At 41.3% G+C, this 22,238-nt stretch overlaps 1 protein-coding gene across 1 annotated transcript in view; it reads left to right on the forward strand.

Moving 5' to 3' along the window:
• CDH18 (cadherin 18) overlaps nt 1–22,238 on the forward strand; it is a 696,504-nt gene that overhangs the window by 378,815 nt on the left and 295,451 nt on the right. Inside the window, exon 5 of the mRNA XM_063451839.1 lies at nt 16,715–16,834. Within this exon, the coding sequence (XP_063307909.1) occupies nt 16,715–16,834 (120 nt within the window). The remainder of the gene's footprint in view (nt 1–16,714; nt 16,835–22,238) is intronic.

Raw genomic sequence — 22,238 nt, forward strand, 5'->3', positions numbered from 1 at the left:
TTGAAAATGAATTAATAATAAATTGAAAATAAAAAAATAATAATAATAAAGTTAAAAAAATTATATATCAGTTTTAATTTGTTCTAACTGTATTTTGATATTAATATACATATATATTAAATTCAAAATACATTTAGAATGACGTTATAAGTACATGAATGTGTGTATATATATATATATATATATATATATATAAAATAATATATTTTTTATATATATATATACACTGTTCAAAACAATAAAGGGAACACAAAAATAACACATCCTAGATATGAACGAATTAATTCGTCTTCTGAAATACTTTGTTCTTTACGTAGTTGAATGTGCTGACAACATAATCACACAAAAAGTAAAAAATGGAAATCAAATTTTTCAACCCATGGAGGTCTGGATTTGGAGTCACACTCAAAATTAAAGTAGAAAAGCACACTACAGGCTGATCCAACTTTGATGTAATATCCTTAAAACAAGTCACAATGAGGCTCAGTAGTGTGCGTGGCCTCCACGTGCCTGTATGACCTCCCTACAACGACTGTGCATGCTCCTGATGAGGGGGCGGATGGTCTCCTGAGGGACCTCCTCCCAGACCTGGACTAAAGCATTTGCCAAATCCTGGACAGTCTGTGGTGCAATGTGACATTGGTGGATGAAGCGAGACATGATGTCCCAGATGTGCTCAATTGGATTCAGGTCTGAGTAACGGATGGGCCAGTCCATAGCATCAATGCCTTCGTCTTGCTGACACACTCCAGCCACATGATGTCTAGCATTGTCTTGCATTTGGAGGAACCCAGGGCCAACCGCACCAGCATATGGTCTCACATGGGGTCTGAGGATCTCATCTGGATACCTAATGGCAGTCAGGCTACCTCTGGCGAGCACATGGAGGGCTGTGCGCCCCCCAAAGAAATGCCACCCCACACCATTACTGACCCACTGCCAAACCGGTCATGCTGGAGGATGTTGCATTCAGTAGAACATTCTCAACGGCGTCTCCAGACTCTGTCACGTCTGTCACATGTGCTCAGTGTAAACCTGCTTTCATCTGTAAAGAGCACAGTGCGCCAGTGGCGAATTTTCCAATCTTAGTGTTCTCTGGCAAATGCTAAACATCCTGTATGGTGTTCGGCTGTAAGCACAACTCCCACCTGTGGACGTCGGGCAATCATACCACCCTCATGGAGTCTGTTTCTGACCATTTGAGCAGACACATGCACATTTGTGGCCTGTTGGAGGCCATTTTGCAGGGCTCTGGAAGTGCTCCTCCTGTTTCTCCTTGCACAAAGGCGGAGGTAGCGGTCCTGCTGCTGGGTTGTTGCCCTCCTACGGTCTCCTCCACATCTCCTGATGTACTGGCCTGTCTCCTGGTAGCACCTCCATGCTCTGGACACTACGCTGACAAACACAGCAAACCTTCTTGCCACAGCTCGCATTGATGTGCCATCCTGGATGAGCTGCACTACCTGAGCCACTTGTGTGGGTTGTAGACTGTGTCTCATGCTACCACTAGAGTGAAAGCACCACCAGCATTCAAAAGTGACCAAAACATCAGCCAGGAAGCATAGGAACTGAGAAATGCTCTGTGGTGACCACCTGCAGAACCACTCCTTTATTGGGGGTCTCTTGCTAATTACCTATAATTTCCACCTGTTGTCAATACCATTTGCATAACAGCATGTGTAATTGATTGTCACTCAGTGTTGCTTCCTTACTGGACAGTTTGATTTCACAGAAGTGTGATTGACTTGGAGTTACATTGTGTTGTTTAAGTGTTCCCTTTATTTTTTTGAGCAGTGTATATATATATACATATATATATGCATATATGAATTCTACAAATATATTTATATAATATTTTTACATAACTGAAGTCATTTTAATAAATACAATCTGAGGAACCTGCCCGACAACCCAGGCAGAAAGTCCAGAGAATTTGTCTTGCAAGCCCTATATTTAACCCTGTAACTTTCCAGTACACCATAAAACCTGTACATGTGGAGGGGGGAGGGTACTATTTTACTCCGGAGACTTTGCTGAACACAAATATTATTGTTTAAAAACAGTAAAACGTATCACAACGATGATATGTCAGTAAAAATGCAGTGTTTTTGCATTTTTCACACACAAACTGTACTTTCACTGATGATATAATTGTTGTGATACGTTTTACTATTTTTAAACATTAATATTTGTGTTCAGCAAAGTCTCCGGAGTAGAATAGTACCCCCATGTACAGGTTTTATGGTGTTTTCAAAAGTTACTGGGTCAAATATAAGGCTTGAATTTCCTTTTTTCACATTGAAATGTGCCAGATTGATTATGTTACCTTTGAGAGCGTATGATAGCCCAGGAATGATAATTACCCCCATGATGGCATACCATTTGCAAAAGTAGACAACCCAAGGTATTGCAAATGGTGTATGTCCAGTCTTTTTAGTAGCCACTTAGTCACAAACACTGGCCAAAATTAGCATTCAATTTAGTTTTTTGCATTTTTCACACACAACAAATATGAATGCTATCTTTAGCCAGTATTTGTGACTAAGTGGATACTAAAAAAGACTACATACCCTCGGACTGTCTACATTTGCAAATGGTGTGCCATCATGGAGGTAATTTTCATTCCTGGGCTACCATACGCTCTCCAAGGCAACATAACTAGTCTGGCAAATTTCAATGTGTATAAACTGAAAAAAGTAATGTGCTATATTTGACCCTATAACTTTCCAAAACACCATGAAACCTGTACATTGAGGGTACTTTTTTACTCGTGAGACATTGCTGAATACAAATATGTGTGCTTCATTGCAATAACAGCTAACAGTATTGTGACATTCACAGTTAAAATGTCATGCAGAACTAAAAATATATAAAAAATTCTCAATTATTTCATATTTTATTCATATTAAATGATATTTACTATACAAATATTTGATGTGACATGAAAGTCCTTTTTCTCCTGAACAAAATGATATATGAAAGGTGTGGGTGCACATAATATGAAAGATGTGAATTACACCTGAACAGACATATAGCGCAAATTCAAGGTTTTGTTTATGTTTTGTTCACAACTTGCAGAACTGCCTCAGTCCTTAAAGTCCTTAAAGGGTTAATGAGTATTGTTTTTTATATATTAAGCATTAGACTACTGTGGTTCTATTTACTGGCTGTGTATTAGACCATAAATTAGGTTTTATACTTGTGGTATATGCATACCTATAATTACATGCTTGGGAAAGCATGAAACACATTAGGTGGGGTCTCTGAGTGTCTTCTGTTCATCATGTGTGTGAAATAAAGGATTACATTATAAGAATATAATTAAGGTTAGAAGTAAGGTTGGGTTAGGTTTACAGTAAGAGCTAGTGTAAGATGTTAGCATAGGTTTAGTGGGGAGTTAATAAAGGGCTAGTGTTAACTACCAAAAGGTACCTTACATTCTAGAAATATAAGACATTTAGAAATGAGCTACTTAGTGAATCAGAAATATAAACTGCATGAACCAAACTACTTTATTTCATTTAACAACCTAGACTGATATGTGAAGTGTTGCTGAGACTACAAAAACAAAGTTATTGAAGTCCTCATTGGCAGAGAATTGACCTGTGAGACTTCAGGAGTTTGATCTATGTAACTGCAATAAATACCTTTATGGGTTAACTCCACCTCTAGTGACTGTCTAACAGGTCTTTATTATTTGATAATGCTTGCCTATGGGGCTGTTCTAATGTGAGCACTGCCATTGCCGGCTGATGTAATCGGGGAGGTGTGAAGACAGACTCCAAGCCAGCACTGAGGGACATCGGTGCTTGAACAAGGTAAGTGACTGAAGGGTTTTTAACCCCTTCTGCACCTCGGGGAGGATGGCACTGTAGGGAGTGTAGGGAGTTTTCACGGCACTATAGTTTCTCCTTAAGGACAACCATAATATGTAAGTAAGGAAGCTCAATGTGTCCTTTACATGTAATAAAAATGACAATTGATTTACAATTGTTAGGTTCCCAATTGAAGTAAGACTAGTCATTAACCAACAAGAAAAAGTAATGTAAATACTCACAGAAAGTAAAGATACACAAATTCAAATCAAGGCTTATATCAAGGTCAAAAATAATACGTCCATCACAGGTCGGGTGGGCTCAGTATTTGAACTTGACTCATTAAATATCTTGTAGCATACCTGGTAACACATGAAATTAGACTGCCTTAATGGCTTATTGAAAATAGGGAAATGCTGTTTTTGAAACAATGTAGGCCTATATTTAGCTTTTTGCAAGTAATCAAGGTCTGTTTGGATGAGGTGAAGACATATTGATCTAAAAAGAAAATTGCAAGAGGAAATGTCTTTTTGATAGAGTATATTCTGCTTTGGAAAGCAATATGATTCTCAATTCACTTTAACCAAGAGGGCATCAGTTGAAATTTTAGACATTAATACTTGTATACACCATTGGCTGAGACAACATGATAACTATCAACAATTTTCCAACCACTTGAAATAAAAGTTTGTAGAAAGCTATTAAACTACATGATACCTGAAGGTTAGATTTAAAGCTTTATATTTAGTTATTTTCACTTTAAAAAAGAAGGATGGATATATTCATTGGGGAAGGGATAGTGAGGGGAAAAGAATATTAAGGATATGCCATCAGCAAATCAATTTAAAGTATAATCTTCATTTGTGACACTCCACAATTTACTACCTTCAGGCAAGGAAGATTTTAATGGCTTTGCCATTTTGACCTTCTAAGCATAATTCACGTTGGCATTCTTCTGAAATGCAAAATTGTCAAATTAATGTATATATTAACCTAGTGTCCCAATAAAACTTCCTTTATTTTAAGTACTAGCTTAACAAAAGTTTTATATAAATATTGGTTTATTCAGGAGAAGTGGCAGCCCCAATCAGGAACTAATCTGCATCTCTATATGTGTATACCAAGTTATCTCATATGGAGGAAATACATCAACAGAATATGGATTATACTATGAAGGAAGACATGCAATAGGCTGTAACTTTATCTTTTAAGAGTGTTTGTTGTCTGTAGGGAAATTATGCAATATAACAGAAAAGGTATACTTTGCCAGTGTAGTGCTTGCTACTTTTATTTTTATTAAAATCAACATTAATACGACTTAATTTTATTACGCAAGCCAGCATTATGCTGACAAGTCAATAAAATGCAACAACAGTGAAACAGGGGTATTCATGGGCGTCCATCGGTTTATTTAATTTAGGGGTGCTAAAAAGGTAGGCCCCCAGATGTTGTAGAATTACAACTCCCATGATGCTTTGCATGCCTTTAAAATGCTTTTAGAATGACAGAGCATCATGGATGTAATTTTTAAACATCTGGGGATCTACCTTTTGGGCAACCCTTATTTAGACCTGGCATAAAAACATGTGTTATAAATGAACATAAAACATCTGAAATTGCCAATTGTCTGAAAATATTTAACTTGCATTAGATTCTGGGAAAGCAGAGGAGATGCATGAGAGGTGCTGAGTCTGGGGCAGGTTTTTTTCACATTTATGATATGGCATTTACATGATATTTAAACAACTTTATTATTTATTAGATAGATACTGTCAAATAAATGTACAGAACTAAGCAACATTCAAACTGGTGATTATAAACACTCCAAGTGCAAAGTAGGGCTACACACATTTAGGCACAAGTTAATTAAAAGCACAGTCTGTGCATTGGCATACAAAGCTATGCTATGACCAGTAAGGCCCTATGATGCAGCGTACAGAGATGTATGCTAGAATTATTAGCCAAGAAATATCTTACTGGGAAACATTTTCAGATCTAAGTATATTTGGTTACCATATGACAATTATTTGGTGTCTTTTTCATATACATATAAATATACTTTTATAAAAATATATATATTCTTTATATGACTAAGCTGATACCACATTCTTAACAAGCATGACATAACGCTGGAGTACAGGTCAGGTACAATGAACAATCCAGTCACAATGACAACTTTATCTAAATTAAGTTGTTATGGTATCTGGAGGCCACCAAGCACTTTCTTATCTTAAGATGTTTAACTGTTTTTAAATGATTTAACCCTAAAGGATGCCTCCACTGCCGATCTCCAGATCCTCCATGCAGCATCTGGCTTCTGAAACTGAGTTAGAGGAAGTACGGAGTGCCAATGGGCATTGATCGATAGGCGAGAGCGGTCAGCTTATACTCTAAGGTCTAAGCCAATCAGTAGTTCCACATTCATGACAAAGGTATATATATCCTATATATATATATATATATATATATATATATATATATAACATTTTTAAATTTCTCCTACTCTTTTTACCCTTATTATTTACTTCTCTCACTTGATCTGTAAACCAAAGGGCACAAAAATTGCCTTTCAGTGTAATACAAAATATTACGATTGCAAGGATGAAATTTATCTGAATCAATCTGCCACATGAACGAATCCTGAATCACCCAAAACAAAGAACTGGCCTTCAATTTGAAATTTACTTTTAATTCTCATTTCAATGTATAATCCTGTGTGTGAATGTATATACTTAATACAATGTTAAAAAAAATATGCCATAAGACTTGCTTTTCACTGATGTGCAGATTTTTGTTTAACGTTGTATTAACTATCCACAGACTTCAGGTGGAAATGGGTTTTCAATCACAATTTTTTCCCCACCATAACCTTTTTGGTTTTTGATATATATATATATATATATATATATATATATATATATATGTATATATATATATATATATATATATATATATATATATATATGTATATATATATATTAACAAAAATGAATAATGTAATCTGAGATCTGAGATGCAAATAATATTTTAATATGAAACAAATGACAAACTGAATTTCCGTATCTATAGTGTAATTTAATTAAACTAATTACAAATTAATAAAATACAGGCAGACTTTTAATTAAAGGGCAACTATCACTTTTCTGGCATTTACACCTTTAAATTTAGGTGTAAATCATGTACAACTTGTTTTTTTTTTTGTAATTGAAGTTTATTGATTTCATTTCAATGTATACATCCACAATATGTCACAGCACAATCACTTGTCGTACATGATGCATGACCATTTTGTTATTTATACAAACGTTCAAAGTATGATAATTCTCAACAGTCTTTCCCCCTACCCCCACCTCTTCCATCCCTTGGTTCTGAGAGAGGTTACCTATGTCAATGCGTATGCTCTGATGTGAGGTGCGCACGGAAGGGGTTGGTGGGGGACACAGTCTAGCTCTAATGAGTTGGCTGTCTGCTTTGTTCTGGGGTCTGGCAAGAGGGGGAGTCGGAAATGGTGTGTGCGACATATTTAGTGGTAACAATACTACCTTGGTATACCAACTATGTAGCATTCCTGTTACCTTGGAATATTCAACCAAAAATATAACAAAAACAAAAAGAACAAAAAGAAAAAGAACACAAAGCAAAGTGACAAAAAAAAAAAATGAGCGAGTTGTAGGTTAGTTTGGACCTGGTTGGTAAGAATGTATCATGGTAATAGAGTTACTAGAATTGCTGCTGTCTTCAGGGTTACCTCCTCCGAGAGTTGAGGGGTATAGAGCCTCCCATGGTTCCCATATCTTATTAGTTGTACAGTTAGCGTTCAATGAGAGGATCGCCATACGTTCGTATGTATAGTGAAGATTTATTTTGTCTACTAGCGCCTTTTTTGTGGGGCAGATGCTGGATTTCCAGTTAAGCGCTATAAGTGCTCTAGCCGCAAAAGTGTGTGATACTAAGGCTCTCTCATGCAATGACACCCTGGGGGGAAACTCCAGCCAAAGGTATATTTCTGGTTCTGTAGGTAGCACGAGCTGAAGTGCCGCCACCAGCTCCGCTACTACTGTCCATAATTGTTTAAGTGCTCGACAATCCCACCATATATGGGACATGGTGCCCTTCTCTAGGCCACATCGCCAGCACATCGCCGACGCACCCCCATACATCCGGCTCAGTCTATCAGGGGTAAGGTGAGCCTCTATTAGTGAGTAACACCTGGTAACTCCCCTTAGTGCGTTTAGTCATTTTATCCACCTTTCCTGTGAAACTACTTTACCAGTCTCTTTTTCCCATTGCGACTCTAGTGTCATGGGGTTTCTGGATCCCGGGGCAGTGATGGCTGTATAGTAGCCAGAGAGGAGTTTGGGCTTCAACGGGGATGTCCAGCATGAAGCTAGGAGTAGCCGTGTGTCACTGTCAATGGGGTTGGAGTCTTTTATTTCATAATCTACGTGGTCTAGTATTACACCTTTAAGTTGCAGGTATGCGAATGTAAATTTAGATGGCAATTGAAATGTTTCCTGTAAGGTCATGAATGGGAGAATCTCTCCACCTAGAATCAGCTGCGATAGTTTTGTGATTCCCCTGTTTTCCCATTGTTGAATTGAGAGCCATGGAGATATGACTTTTAGGGCTGCCAAAGGTGCCATTCTGTGAAATTTAGAGTGTGAGTGTCTCGTGTGAAAGGTAGACCATGCATCCAGTGATGCTCTTGTGGTTGGGTATAAGCGAGGGTGTGGGTGTCTCAGAGGGGGGGGGGGGGGGTCCACATATGTGCTAACAAAGAGTCTCCAGGCATTTGCTTTCGTTCCATGTCTACCCTGCTTAGTAGTCCGTGTGGTGCGTGGAGATGGATTGCTTGGGCTAATAAAGCCGCTCTTATATATTTCCATACCTGAGGTACCCCCATTCCCCCCTCCCGGAATGATCTCTGTAACACTTCCTTTGCTACTCGGGCCCTGCCTCTGAACCAAATAAAATCCATAATCAGTTTTTGTGCCTTACCCCCAGTAGCTTTTTGGAATCTGTATGGGGAGCATCCTGAAAATGTACAGTAGCTTAGGCAGAGACATCATTTTAAGTGCATTTATGCGGCCCAGCCACGAGATTCGGACATCTCTCCACCCCCCCCCAGCTCTTGTCGTAGGGTTGCCAACATTGGGATATGGTTGTATTGCATCAAATTCATTACTGATTTGGTTATTTTCACTCCTAGGTAGGTTACATAATCATCTCTCCAGTCAAATTGGAAGAGATTAGCGAAGGTCTCCTGTTTATTTTTTGGTATATTAATAGGCAGCGCCTATGTTTTGCCTGCATTAAGTTTGTAGTAGGACACTTGTCCAAAGCTGTTTAATAGTTCTATTATTTGGGGAAGTGATCTTTCTGGACGAGAAAGTGTGAGGATGATGTCATCCGCGAAGAGCGAAAGTTTGTGTGCTTGGTCCCCGATTAAGACGCCTGTAATGTTTTGTGATTCCCTAATGATTTGAGCTAGAGGCTCCAGACATAAAATAAACAGAAGGGGGTACAGGGGACACTTTTGTCTAGTCCCATTGGTGATGTCAAAGGGGGGGAGATGAAGCCCGCATTGGAAACACTCTCTGTGGGGCTTGTATATAATGCCATTATGGCAGTGATAAGCGGAGGAGGGAGTCCGAACCGCCCCATCACCTCCTTCATGTATAGCCAGTTAAGTCTATCGAAGGCCTTCTCTGCGTCCAGCGCTAAGAGAAGGCCCTCGCTCGATGTCTCCCCAATGTGATGTATCACATTCAGGATATGTCTGGAGTTGTCCGACCCCTGTCTCCCTTTGATGAAGCCTGATTGGTTGTAGTGTTTAGGCAGGATCGAGCTAATTCTGCTTGCTATGATTTTGGCATATAGTTTTGTATCTATGTTGAGGAGTGAAATTGGCCTGAAATTCGGACATGCAGTCGTTTTTTTGCCTGGCTTTGGTAGAGTCACTATATGGGCTAGGAGCATTTCCCTAGGAAGGGTGCCGTTTTGGAAACTGTCATTTAGCAGGGCCAGTAGAGGAGGACCTAATTGGTTAAGGAACGTCTTGTACTAGGTGGCCGGGAGTCCATCTGGTCCTGGGCTCTTTGCCGTAGGTAGGGCTCTTATGTGGGTCTGTAGTTCCTCGAGCGTAATAGGCATGAGGAGTGTCTGCGTGCCTGCTTCTTGTAGTCTGGGCAGGTGGAACTTGTCTAGGAACATATTTATTTCAGCTTGGGTTGGAACATGGGTCGAGGGGTCATCTCCTAGATTATACAGTGAGCTGTAATATTTGGCGAATTCTTGTACGATTGCGTCTGGGTTTAATATTTTTTCTCCTTTCGCTGTGTGTATATATGCGATCTTAGTAGCTAGTGCCTTTTTCTTCAGTTGTGAGGCTAGAAGGGCTCCTGCTCTATTTCCCTGCTCAAAGAAGCGCTGTTTAAATCTGCAGAGTATGAAGTTTGTTTTAGCCAATTCTATTTCTTCTAGTTGGCGTTGTACATGTTTAAGCTCCTTCGCTTGTTGGGGTGATGGGTCAGCTTTGTTTAACGCGGATATTTCTGACAATTTTTTGGTAAGGGTCAAATACGTTTTAAGCCGTTGGGCCTTAGCATAGCTAGCGTGTTTAATTAAAACCCCTCTAATGTTGGCTTAGTGGGCCAGCCAGAGTGAGTCTAGCTTTGTTCCCGGTACCTGGTTCGTACTGAAGTACAGATCCAATTCCTCCCTGATATCTGCGAGTGTGCGTGGGTTGGTGAGTAGATGCTCGTTCATGCGCCAGGAGCCTCTACCTTTGTTGGGGAATTGTTCTCCCAATTTGAGCGTTACCGGCGCATGATCAGACTATGAAATCGGTCGATACGAGAGTAGGAGTTGTGTGCAAGTGAGTGAAACGAGTAGTCCCATCCCATCGAATGTGTCATCCTCCATGGGTCTATATATCTATGAGTTAAGAGGGCTTGATTCAGTTTTCTCGTTGTGGGACCTCTATGTGTCGCCATGGTTTGAGCTGCTGTCCCTGAGGACATGACATCTAAGTGGTCATCTAAAATAAAGTTAGTGTCCCCTCCTATGATCACTTCCCCCAGCTTCCATTTATCTATTTTTTGGAAAATTGTTTCTAAAAAGGCCGGCTGGTCAGTGTGTGGTCCATAGATATTAACTAGTGTGAATTGTGCATTATTAATTGTGCATTGAATTATCAAATATCTGCCATGTTTATCCGTGTGTTTGGCCACCAACGTGAAGGCAACTTCCTTGCTAACTAGGACGGAGACTCCTCTTTTCTTTTTAGCGTAACAGGAGTGGAAATTTGCCGGGAATTGCGGGTAGTTGAATTTAGGTCTGTGGCCCCATTTAAAATGTGTTTCCTGGTAAAATGCTATATGAGCGTGTGCCCTTTTTGCTTCCTGTAGTGCCAGGTGTCTCTTGTGGGGAGAGTTTAACCCTTTCGCGTTAAGTGAAAAAATGTTAAGCACCATTTCTATGGGGGGTTCTAAAGGCTGAAACTAGGGCCGGGCAGCCCCTATTTGGCAGAAAGTAACACTCTTTACCCATTTTTCCATGAGCAGTACATCCCTCTCAGAAGACATATGTGCATACAGTACATACCAGCCATAGATAAACATTATTCTCAATGAAAAGAGAAAGAATAAGAGAAGTAAACAAAAATAAAAGATAATAAACCAAAAGTTAACTATGTGTAAGTGTCCCCAAACTCTAGATAACCTCAGCCAAGGCATCTGAGTGCAAACCAGGGACAAAAACAATTTAGCAGTATGAGCGCACTACACCGCAATGGCTCTCTAGTGAGCCTGGTGGGGACGTGGGTCCTTCACACCGAGTCCCACCTATTATGGCCTCCTTGAGAGTAGCAACTGCATTATAACTGCAAGGGAAATATTATGTTAAATTGTTTTATTATTTTTTTGGAATTTGGCGATTGAGAGAGAAAATAGGCATATCAGTTTATGATTAGGTAATACTACACCCAGTCCGTGGTTTCTGGAGAAGCGCAAAATTGTCGTGTGACAGTTCCAAGGTGGTGGTTCACTTAGCGGAGCCCACCTTTTGCCAGTCTCCTGTGATTCTGGTAGCCACTGGCTCCGGTTCCTTGGTTGGTGGGACATCTGCCTGAAGTGGTATATTCCACTGAGTCAGTATTTTCCTTCCCTCTTCCGGCGATGCGGCGGTCCTGTCTGAGCCGTTCTTGTGGATGATGAGACGGGTAGGAAAGCCCCATTTGTAAGGGATTTGCGCCTCTCTTAGTGCTTTGGTGATGGTACCAAAGGATCTTTGTTTTGCTAATGTAGCTGGAGATAGATCTGCAAAAAGTTGAAGGCCTGCATACTTTCCTGTCAGGCGTGCTGGATCTCTGGCCGTCTGCATCAGCCTCTCTTTAGTGGCAAAGAAGTGGACCCGGACTATGGCATCCCTGGGTACTGCCGCGGGTATATTCCGCGGTTTCATGAGCCTGTGAGCTCTGTCTAGCTCCAATTCTTGGAGTGAGGCATCTGGCAGCAGGGCTTGAAATAGCTGGGTTAGATATGGCTTTAAATCTTGTGCCCTGATCTCCTCTGGGATACCGCGCAGGCAGATGTTGTTTCTGCGGGCTCTATCCTCCATATCTGTGACCTTAGTGTCAAGCGCTTGTAATTTTGCAGAGAAGCTATCATAGGCATCAGCCAAACTGTTGTGAGCCTCTATGATCTCCTCTGTCTTATCTTCTAAATGGGCTGTTCGTTCCCCTATTGCCTGAACATCCTTCCTAATGTCTGCTGCTAATTTTTGAAAATCTGACCTGATGGTGGTTTTCAGATCTTCTATCAGCTTAGGGATGTTTGTTTCTCCAGCTTGTAGAGCAGTGGTCCATGATATTGATGTTATATCACTCCGACCAGACTCACTGCGTTCCGATACTGAGGAAGGGGAGCGCGTTCCTCCGGAGCCATCTTGGATGCGCTTGCCTGGCGGGGAAAAGGCCGCGATCTTTAGTGAAGCCGTTTTGCACTTAGATTTGTGAGCGGTTTAACTCGCCATGGAAGCTCGAGGGTGCAGTGCGTCGGTAGGTGTTCAATGAAGCGTGTTAGCTGTTGCTACCTATGTGGAATCAGGCTAAGTTGCTGTTTTTGCAGCGGAGCTCGGATCCTATGTGTCCGTTTGCATTCCGGTCGTGGCCACACCCCCATGTACAACTTGTTTTAACTTTTTTCATGAGATGCTGCTCCATTTTCTTTTACATGTATATTACATATTTAAAGAGACACTATAGGAACCAAAACATATTTAGCTTAATGAAACAGTTTTGGTGTATAGTTCATGCCCCTGCAGTCTCACTGCTCAATGATCTGCCATTTAGGAGTTAAATCACTTTGTTTATAAAGCCTTAGTTGTACCTCCCTGCATGAAACTTGCAAAGCCTTCCTAAACACCTCCTGAAAAGAAAGCTGGATTCTAGGTTATTTTATTGCACATTTTGTTTAATCTAGAAGTTCTTATCTCCTGCTATATTAATAACCTTCTATAGATATTAACTAGTGTGAATTGTGCATTATTAATTGTGCATTGAATTATCAAATATCTGCCATGTTTATCCGTGTGTTTGGCCACCAACGTGAAGGCAACTTCCTTGCTAACTAGGACGGAGACTCCTCTTTTCTTTTTAGCGTAACAGGAGTGGAAATTTGCCGGGAATTGCGGGTAGTTGAATTTAGGTCTGTGGCCCCATTTAAAATGTGTTTCCTGGTAAAATGCTATATGAGCGTGTGCCCTTTTTGCTTCCTGTAGTGCCAGGTGTCTCTTGTGGGGAGAGTTTAACCCTTTCGCGTTAAGTGAAAAAATGTTAAGCACCATTTCTATGGGGGGTTCTAAAGGCTGAAACTAGGGCCGGGCAGCCCCTATTTGGCAGAAAGTAACACTCTTTACCCATTTTTCCATGAGCAGTACATCCCTCTCAGAAGACATATGTGCATACAGTACATACCAGCCATAGATAAACATTATTCTCAATGAAAAGAGAAAGAATAAGAGAAGTAAACAAAAATAAAAGATAATAAACCAAAAGTTAACTATGTGTAAGTGTCCCCAAACTCTAGATAACCTCAGCCAAGGCATCTGAGTGCAAACCAGGGACAAAAACAATTTAGCAGTATGAGCGCACTACACCGCAATGGCTCTCTAGTGAGCCTGGTGGGGACGTGGGTCCTTCACACCGAGTCCCACCTATTATGGCCTCCTTGAGAGTAGCAACTGCATTATAACTGCAAGGGAAATATTATGTTAAATTGTTTTATTATTTTTTTGGAATTTGGCGATTGAGAGAGAAAATAGGCATATCAGTTTATGATTAGGTAATACTACACCCAGTCCGTGGTTTCTGGAGAAGCGCAAAATTGTCGTGTGACAGTTCCAAGGTGGTGGTTCACTTAGCGGAGCCCACCTTTTGCCAGTCTCCTGTGATTCTGGTAGCCACTGGCTCCGGTTCCTTGGTTGGTGGGACATCTGCCTGAAGTGGTATATTCCACTGAGTCAGTATTTTCCTTCCCTCTTCCGGCGATGCGGCGGTCCTGTCTGAGCCGTTCTTGTGGATGATGAGACGGGTAGGAAAGCCCCATTTGTAAGGGATTTGCGCCTCTCTTAGTGCTTTGGTGATGGTACCAAAGGATCTTTGTTTTGCTAATGTAGCTGGAGATAGATCTGCAAAAAGTTGAAGGCCTGCATACTTTCCTGTCAGGCGTGCTGGATCTCTGGCCGTCTGCATCAGCCTCTCTTTAGTGGCAAAGAAGTGGACCCGGACTATGGCATCCCTGGGTACTGCCGCGGGTATATTCCGCGGTTTCATGAGCCTGTGAGCTCTGTCTAGCTCCAATTCTTGGAGTGAGGCATCTGGCAGCAGGGCTTGAAATAGCTGGGTTAGATATGGCTTTAAATCTTGTGCCCTGATCTCCTCTGGGATACCGCGCAGGCAGATGTTGTTTCTGCGGGCTCTATCCTCCATATCTGTGACCTTAGTGTCAAGCGCTTGTAATTTTGCAGAGAAGCTATCATAGGCATCAGCCAAACTGTTGTGAGCCTCTATGATCTCCTCTGTCTTATCTTCTAAATGGGCTGTTCGTTCCCCTATTGCCTGAACATCCTTCCTAATGTCTGCTGCTAATTTTTGAAAATCTGACCTGATGGTGGTTTTCAGATCTTCTATCAGCTTAGGGATGTTTGTTTCTCCAGCTTGTAGAGCAGTGGTCCATGATATTGATGTTATATCACTCCGACCAGACTCACTGCGTTCCGATACTGAGGAAGGGGAGCGCGTTCCTCCGGAGCCATCTTGGATGCGCTTGCCTGGCGGGGAAAAGGCCGCGATCTTTAGTGAAGCCGTTTTGCACTTAGATTTGTGAGCGGTTTAACTCGCCATGGAAGCTCGAGGGTGCAGTGCGTCGGTAGGTGTTCAATGAAGCGTGTTAGCTGTTGCTACCTATGTGGAATCAGGCTAAGTTGCTGTTTTTGCAGCGGAGCTCGGATCCTATGTGTCCGTTTGCATTCCGGTCGTGGCCACACCCCCATGTACAACTTGTTTTAACTTTTTTCATGAGATGCTGCTCCATTTTCTTTTACATGTATATTACATATTTAAAGAGACACTATAGGAACCAAAACATATTTAGCTTAATGAAACAGTTTTGGTGTATAGTTCATGCCCCTGCAGTCTCACTGCTCAATGATCTGCCATTTAGGAGTTAAATCACTTTGTTTATAAAGCCTTAGTTGTACCTCCCTGCATGAAACTTGCAAAGCCTTCCTAAACACCTCCTGAAAAGAAAGCTGGATTCTAGGTTATTTTATTGCACATTTTGTTTAATCTAGAAGTTCTTATCTCCTGCTATATTAATAACCTTCTAAAGCCTGCAAGTGTGTCCTGTGTGTGATTAAAATTTCGATTTATAGAGCAGGAAATAAAAACTTCTAAGGCAAGTTGACAACTGATTGAAACTGAAACCATCTTAGTTTATGCAGGCTGTATGAGTCATAGCCATTGGAGGTGTGATTGGAGCTGCATATACAGAAACAGAGATGATTTAATTCCTAAATGGCAGAGAATTGAGCAATGTGATATAATGGATTGGTTACACATATTTTTTGTGTATTGAGTATAAGGGAGGAGGACATCCCCTGAAGATAAGATGAATGATATATTTTTTTAATTATATGATGGAGCAAGTCGAATTAAACATTATCAAATTATTGTATTTCTCAGGACAAAATCAGCACAACTGTCAAGTTTCATGTGAGATCCTCTACTATTGTACTATTTTTGTAGTTAGAAATGGGTACTGATTTCCAATACACAAACAGTAGATAAAACATGTAATTCCTAAATATACATTGCAGACACTGATTGTACAATGAGAAAACAGGGGGCTGACTGCACTCACCTGAACATGCATAAATAGGGTGCTGCTGGGAGCTAATTTATACTATATAAAAAGAATATCCAGCTCACTCCCTAATCCACTAAACAGCAACTTCGGTGCTGACAGATTTTGTTAGTTTTTTAAAAACACCTAATCTAGGCAAAAAAATAATGGGGGTTTAGTTAACTTATATGATAATACATTGAATAAGCCTGCCACAACGACAATGTACCCCATCTTTGGCAGGTCCTACTCTAACAGCCTAATGTCTGCTTCATGAGCTACTTACTGATTGTACAATGTCTTGCTACTTTATTAACAAATTAATATTCCATTTTGGAGGGGATGTACTCATAAGTGTACAATGTGTGTTTTAAATGTTATATATTAATATTCTTTGAAAAAACACAATCATTCGAGTCAGAAGTCAGAAAAACAAAGAACTTAATACAAAATCAACATTTCTTTTCATTTAATTTTTTCACTTTTATTATACAGGTACTTCAGTCATTCAGGTGACAGCAACGGATGGAGATGATCCAACTTATGGAAACAGTGCCAGAGTAGTGTACAGTATTCTTCAAGGACAACCATATTTCTCTGTTGACCCCAAAACAGGTTGGCATTTCATGATAAATTGTATTTATTTTAATTTACTATGACATTACAATTGTTTTATCTTTCAAAAAAGGCTCCATCATGGTAAATTCACGTTTTACATACATGTTTTAGAATTTTAAATTTATTGTGACACTTGTGTCCTTTTTTCTGTACATTCTTTACCTGACTCATGTGGTGAGGTGAGATTCTGTGTAATTCCTCCAAACAGCAAAATCTAAACACCTGGCATTATATTTCTTAATTTATAATGCTGAACTTTTCCAAGATCCAATTGTAATCCCTGACATATAAGAATAGGTATTGTGATTTTTTATTTATGGGGCACAAAATGCACAGGAGAATCTATGAGATATATGAGAACCTAAACATCAAGTTAATTAGATAAATGTATAAATGTAGAAAATGCAAAAAATACTGTAAAATAGGAATTTTATTAAAAATTATTATTTATTTAAAAAACTTAAAGTGATGGAAACTAATTTTAAAAAGTTTTGTTATTTTACGTCATGCATGTTAATAAAAAAAAACCTCATACATTAAAGAATAGCTGGTGTGAAGGGAGGGAGACATCTGAGTGATGGAAGGTTAGGGAGGGAATGATGGGAGTGATAGGAGCATAAGGAGGGTTGTAACATAGAAATGGCTGGATGTGATGAAAGTGAGAGGAATAGGGACAGAACAGATGGGTTGGAGTGATTGAAGGACATGACTAGAGGCATGGATTGGAGGGATGGGAAGACAAGGAGGAAGGGATAGGAGTTGATAGCAGGATAGGGATGGAAGAAAATATATAAAGATAGGAAGGAAGTGATGGGAGTGAGGGAGAATTGAAATGAATGTAGAAAATGAATGAATGGCAAGGGAGTGATAGAAATGCAGGGTTATCTTAGATTGTAGGCCTATCTGGTACAGGAAACAGCAGCATGACTTTAGCTCTGTGTTATGTAGACTTCTAGTGAGCAGGGCTTGTCACATCCTCTATCCACTACTAGTGATGTACCGAACTGTTCGCCGGTGAATAGTTCCCGGCGAACATAGCGTGTTCGCATTCACCGCGGCAGGCGAACACATGCGCGGTTCGATCCACCCCCTATTCATCATCATTGAGTAAACTTTGACCCTGTGCCTCACGGTCAGCAGACACATTCCAGCAAATTAGCAGCAGACCCTCCCTTCCAGACCCTCCCACCTCCTGTACAGCATCCATTTTAGATTCATTCTGAAGCTGCATTCTTAGATAGAGGAGGGAAAGTGTAGCTGCTGCTCATTTGATAGGGAAATTGATAGCTAGGCTAGGGAATTCAGTGTCCACTACAGTCCTGAATGACTCATCTGATTAGGGCTAGAACATCAGTCTGCTTTTTTTTTTCTGTGTAATTTAATTGCAGTTGCCTGCCTGCCAGCTTCTGTGTCAGGCTCACAGTGGATACTGTGCCCACTTGCCCAGTGCCACCACTCATATCTGGTGTCACAATAGCTTAAGCTTGCATTTAAAAACAAAAAATGTGTTTTCACTGTAATAGATTGAATAGCAGTTAGTTGTCTGCAAGCGTCTGGGTGTCAGGCCTTCAGCGTGTACTCTGCCAACCTCTGCCAGTGTACTTTGCCACTCATATCTGGTGTCTCTATAGCGTGCCTTTAAAAATAAAAAAGTTTTTCACTGTAAGCTAATAGCAGTTAGTTGTCTGCAAGCATCTGGGTGTCAGGCCTTCAGCGTGTACTCTGCCAACCTCTGGCAGTGTACTTTGCCACTCATACCTGGTGTCACAATAGCGTGCCTTTAAAAGGAAAAAAAGTTTTTCACTGTAAGCTAATAGCAGTTAGTTGTCTGCAAGTGTCTGGGTGTCAGGCCTTCAGCGTGTACTCTGTCAACCTCTGCCAGTGTACTTTGCCACTCATATCTGGTGTCACAATAGCGTGCCTTTAAAAGGAAAAAAAGTTTTTCACTGTAAGCTAATAGCAGTTAGTTGTCTGCAAGTGTCTGGGTGTCAGGCCTTCAGCGTGTACTCTGTCAACCTCTGCCAGTGTACTTTGCCACTCATATCTGGTGTCACAATAGCGTGCCTTTAAAAAGAAAAAAAGTTTTTCACTGTAAGTTAATAGCAGTTAGTTGTCTGCAAGCGTCTGGGTGTCAGGCCTTCAGCATGTACTCTGCCAACCTCTGCCAGTGTACTTTGCCACTCATATCTGGTGTCTCTATAGCGTGCCTTTAAAAAGAAAAAAGTTTTTCACTGTAAGCTAATAGCAGTCAGTGTCCTTAAAGCGGGTGTCAGGCCTTCAGCGTGTACTCTGCCAACCTCTGCCAGTGTACTTTGCCACTCATATCTGGTGTCACAATAGCGTGCCTTTAAAAATAAAAAAAGTTTTTCACTGTAAGCTAATAGCAGTTAGTTGTCTGCTAGCGTCTGGGTGTCAGGCCTTCAGCGTGTACTCTGCCAACCTCTGCCAGTGTACTTTGCCACTCATATCTGGTGTCACAATAGCGTGCCTTTAAAAAGAAAAAAAGTTTTTCACTGTAAGCTAATAGCAGTCAGTGTCCTTAAAGAGGGTGTCAGGTCTTCAGCGTGTACTCTGCCAACCTCTGCCAGTGTTCTTTGCCACTCATATCTGGTGTCACAATAGCGTGCCTTTAAAAATAAAAAAAAGTTTTTCACTGTAAGCTAATAGCAGTTAGTTGTCTGCTAGCGTCTGGGTGTCAGGCCTTCAGCGTGTACTCTGCCAACCTCTGCCAGTGTACTTTGCCACTCATATCTGGTGCCACAATAGCGTGCCTTTAAAAAGAAAAAAAGTTTTTCACTGTAAGCTAATAGCAGTGTGTACTCTGCCAACCTCTGCAAGTGTACTTTGCCACTCATATTTGGTGTCTCTATAGCGTGCCTTTAAAAATAAAAAAAGTTTTTCACTGTAAGCTAATAGCAGTTAGTTGTCTGCAAGCATCTGGGTGTCAGGCCTTCAGCGTGTACTCTGCCAACCTCTGCCAGTGTACTTTGCCACTCATATCTGGTGTCACAATAGCGTGCCTTTAAAAGGAAAAAAAATTTTTCACTGTAAGCTAATAGCAGTTAGTTGTCTGCAAGCGTCTGGGTGTCAGGCCTTCAGCGTGTACTCTGTCAACCTCTGCCAGTGTACTTTGCCACTCATATCTGGTGTCACAATAGCGTGCCTTTAAAAAGAAAAAAAGTTTTTCACTGTAAGTTAATAGCAGTTAGTTGTCTGCAAGCGTCTGTGTGTCAGGCCTTCAGCATGTACTCTGCCAACCTCTGCCAGTGTACTTTGCCACTCATATCTGGTGTCTCTATAGCGTTCCTTTAAAAAGAAAAACGTTTTTCACTCTAAGCTAATAGCAGTCAGTGTCCTTAAAGCGGGTGTCAGGCCTTCAGCGTGTACTCTGCCAACCTCTGCCAGTGTACTTTGCCACTCATATCTGGTGTCACAATAGCATGCCTTTAAAAATAAAAAAAAGTTTTTCACTGTAAGCTAATAGCAGTTAGTTGTCTGCTAGCGTCTGGGTGTCAGGCCTTCAGCGTGTACTCTGCCAACCTCTGCCAGTGTACTTTGCCACTCATATCTGGTGTCACAATAGCGTGCCTTTAAAAAGAAAAAAAGTTTTTCACTGTAAGCTAATAGCAGTCAGTGTCCTTAAAGCGGGTGTCAGGCCTTCAGCGTGTACTCTGCCAACCTCTGCCAGTGTACTTTGCCACTCATATCTGGTGTCACAATAGCGTGCCTTTAAAAATAAAAAAAAGTTTTTCACTGTAAGCTAATAGCAGTTAGTTGTCTGCTAGCGTCTGGGTGTCAGGCCTTCAGCGTGTACTCTGCCAACCTCTGCCAGTGTACTTTGCCACTCATATCTGGTGCCACAATAGCGTGCCTTTAAAAAGAAAAAAAGTTTTTCACTGTAAGCTAATAGCAGTTAGTTGTCTGCAAGCGTCTAGGTTTCAGGCCTTCAGTGTGTACTCTGCCAACCTCTGCAAGTGTACTTTGCCACTCATATTTGGTGTCTCTATAGCGTGCCTTTAAAAAGAAAAAAAGTTTTTCACTGTAAGCTAATAGCAGTCAGTGTCCTTAAAGCGGGTGTCAGGCCTTCAGCGTGTACTCTGCCAACCTCTGCAAGTGCACTTTGCCACTCATATCTGGTGTCACAATAGCGTTGATATAAAAACAAAATTATTTTTTTCACTGTTATAGATTGAATAGCAGTTAGTTGTCTTCAAGCGGGTGTGTCAGGCCTACAGCGTGTACTCTGCCAACCTCTGCCACTGCACAGTGCCACTCATATCTCATATCTGGTCGCACAGTAGCTTGCACGAATAGTACCACTAATCCCCCAAAAAATGACAGACAGAGGCAGGCCACCCCGCAGGGGCCATCGTGGTCGTGGTGCTGTGATTCCCTTTTGCCCTAGAATAATGCCCAGTTTTCAGAGGCCACGTACCCTGAACTTGAAAAGTTCTGAGGACATAGTTGACTGGCTAACACAGGGCACCCAATCTACTACAGCTTCCGCTCGGAACCTTGATGCACCATCCTCCTCCAACTTAGCTTCGGGCACCTCTCAAGATACCACTCACCCGCCTGCCGCCACCACCAACACTAGCACCACAACCGCTTCACTTGGTATATCAGAGGAGTTATTTACACATCCGTTTGAAGAAATGAGTGATGCGCAACCATTATTGCCAGAGGATGTAGATAACAGGGATATATCTTAGGCAGGCAGCATTACACACATGGACGTATGGTGTGATGATGATGATGTTGTACCCGCTGCTGCTTCCTTTGCTGAGTTGTCATATACAAGTGAAGCGGTTGATGATGACGATGCGTCCATTGATGTCACGTGGGTGCCCGCTCGGCAAGAAGAAAGTTCAGATTGGGAGACAGAGAGGAGGAGGAGGAGACGAGTTGGAAGCAGGGGGAGGTCGTCGCAAGGAGCTAGTGGCACAGTCAAACAGCATGCATCGGCACCCGGGGTCAGCCCGACAGCACGCCAATCAACGCATGCTGTGTCCACCACCAGAATGCCGTCATTGCAGAGCTCAGCAGTGTGGCATTTTTTTTGTGTGTCTGCCTCTGACAACAGCGATGCCATTCGCAACCTGTGCCAAAAGAAACTGAGTCGTGGGAAGTCCAACACCCACCTAGGTACAACTGCTTTGCGTAGGCACATGATCGCACATCACAAACGCCTATGGGATCAACACATGAGTACAAGCAGCACACAAACTCAAAGCCGCCATCCTCCTCCTGGTCCAGCATCTTCAGCCACATCAACCACTGCTGTCCTCCTTGCCCCCTCTCAACCATCCGCCACTCCATCTCTCGCCTTGAGCAGTTCCCGCTCATCTGCCCACAGTCAGGTGTCTGTCAAAGACATGTTTGAGCGTAAGAAGCCAATGTC

The sequence above is a fragment of the Pelobates fuscus genome, chromosome 4, assembly GCF_036172605.1.
Source record: "Pelobates fuscus isolate aPelFus1 chromosome 4, aPelFus1.pri, whole genome shotgun sequence".
Classification (NCBI taxonomy): domain Eukaryota; kingdom Metazoa; phylum Chordata; class Amphibia; order Anura; family Pelobatidae; genus Pelobates; species Pelobates fuscus.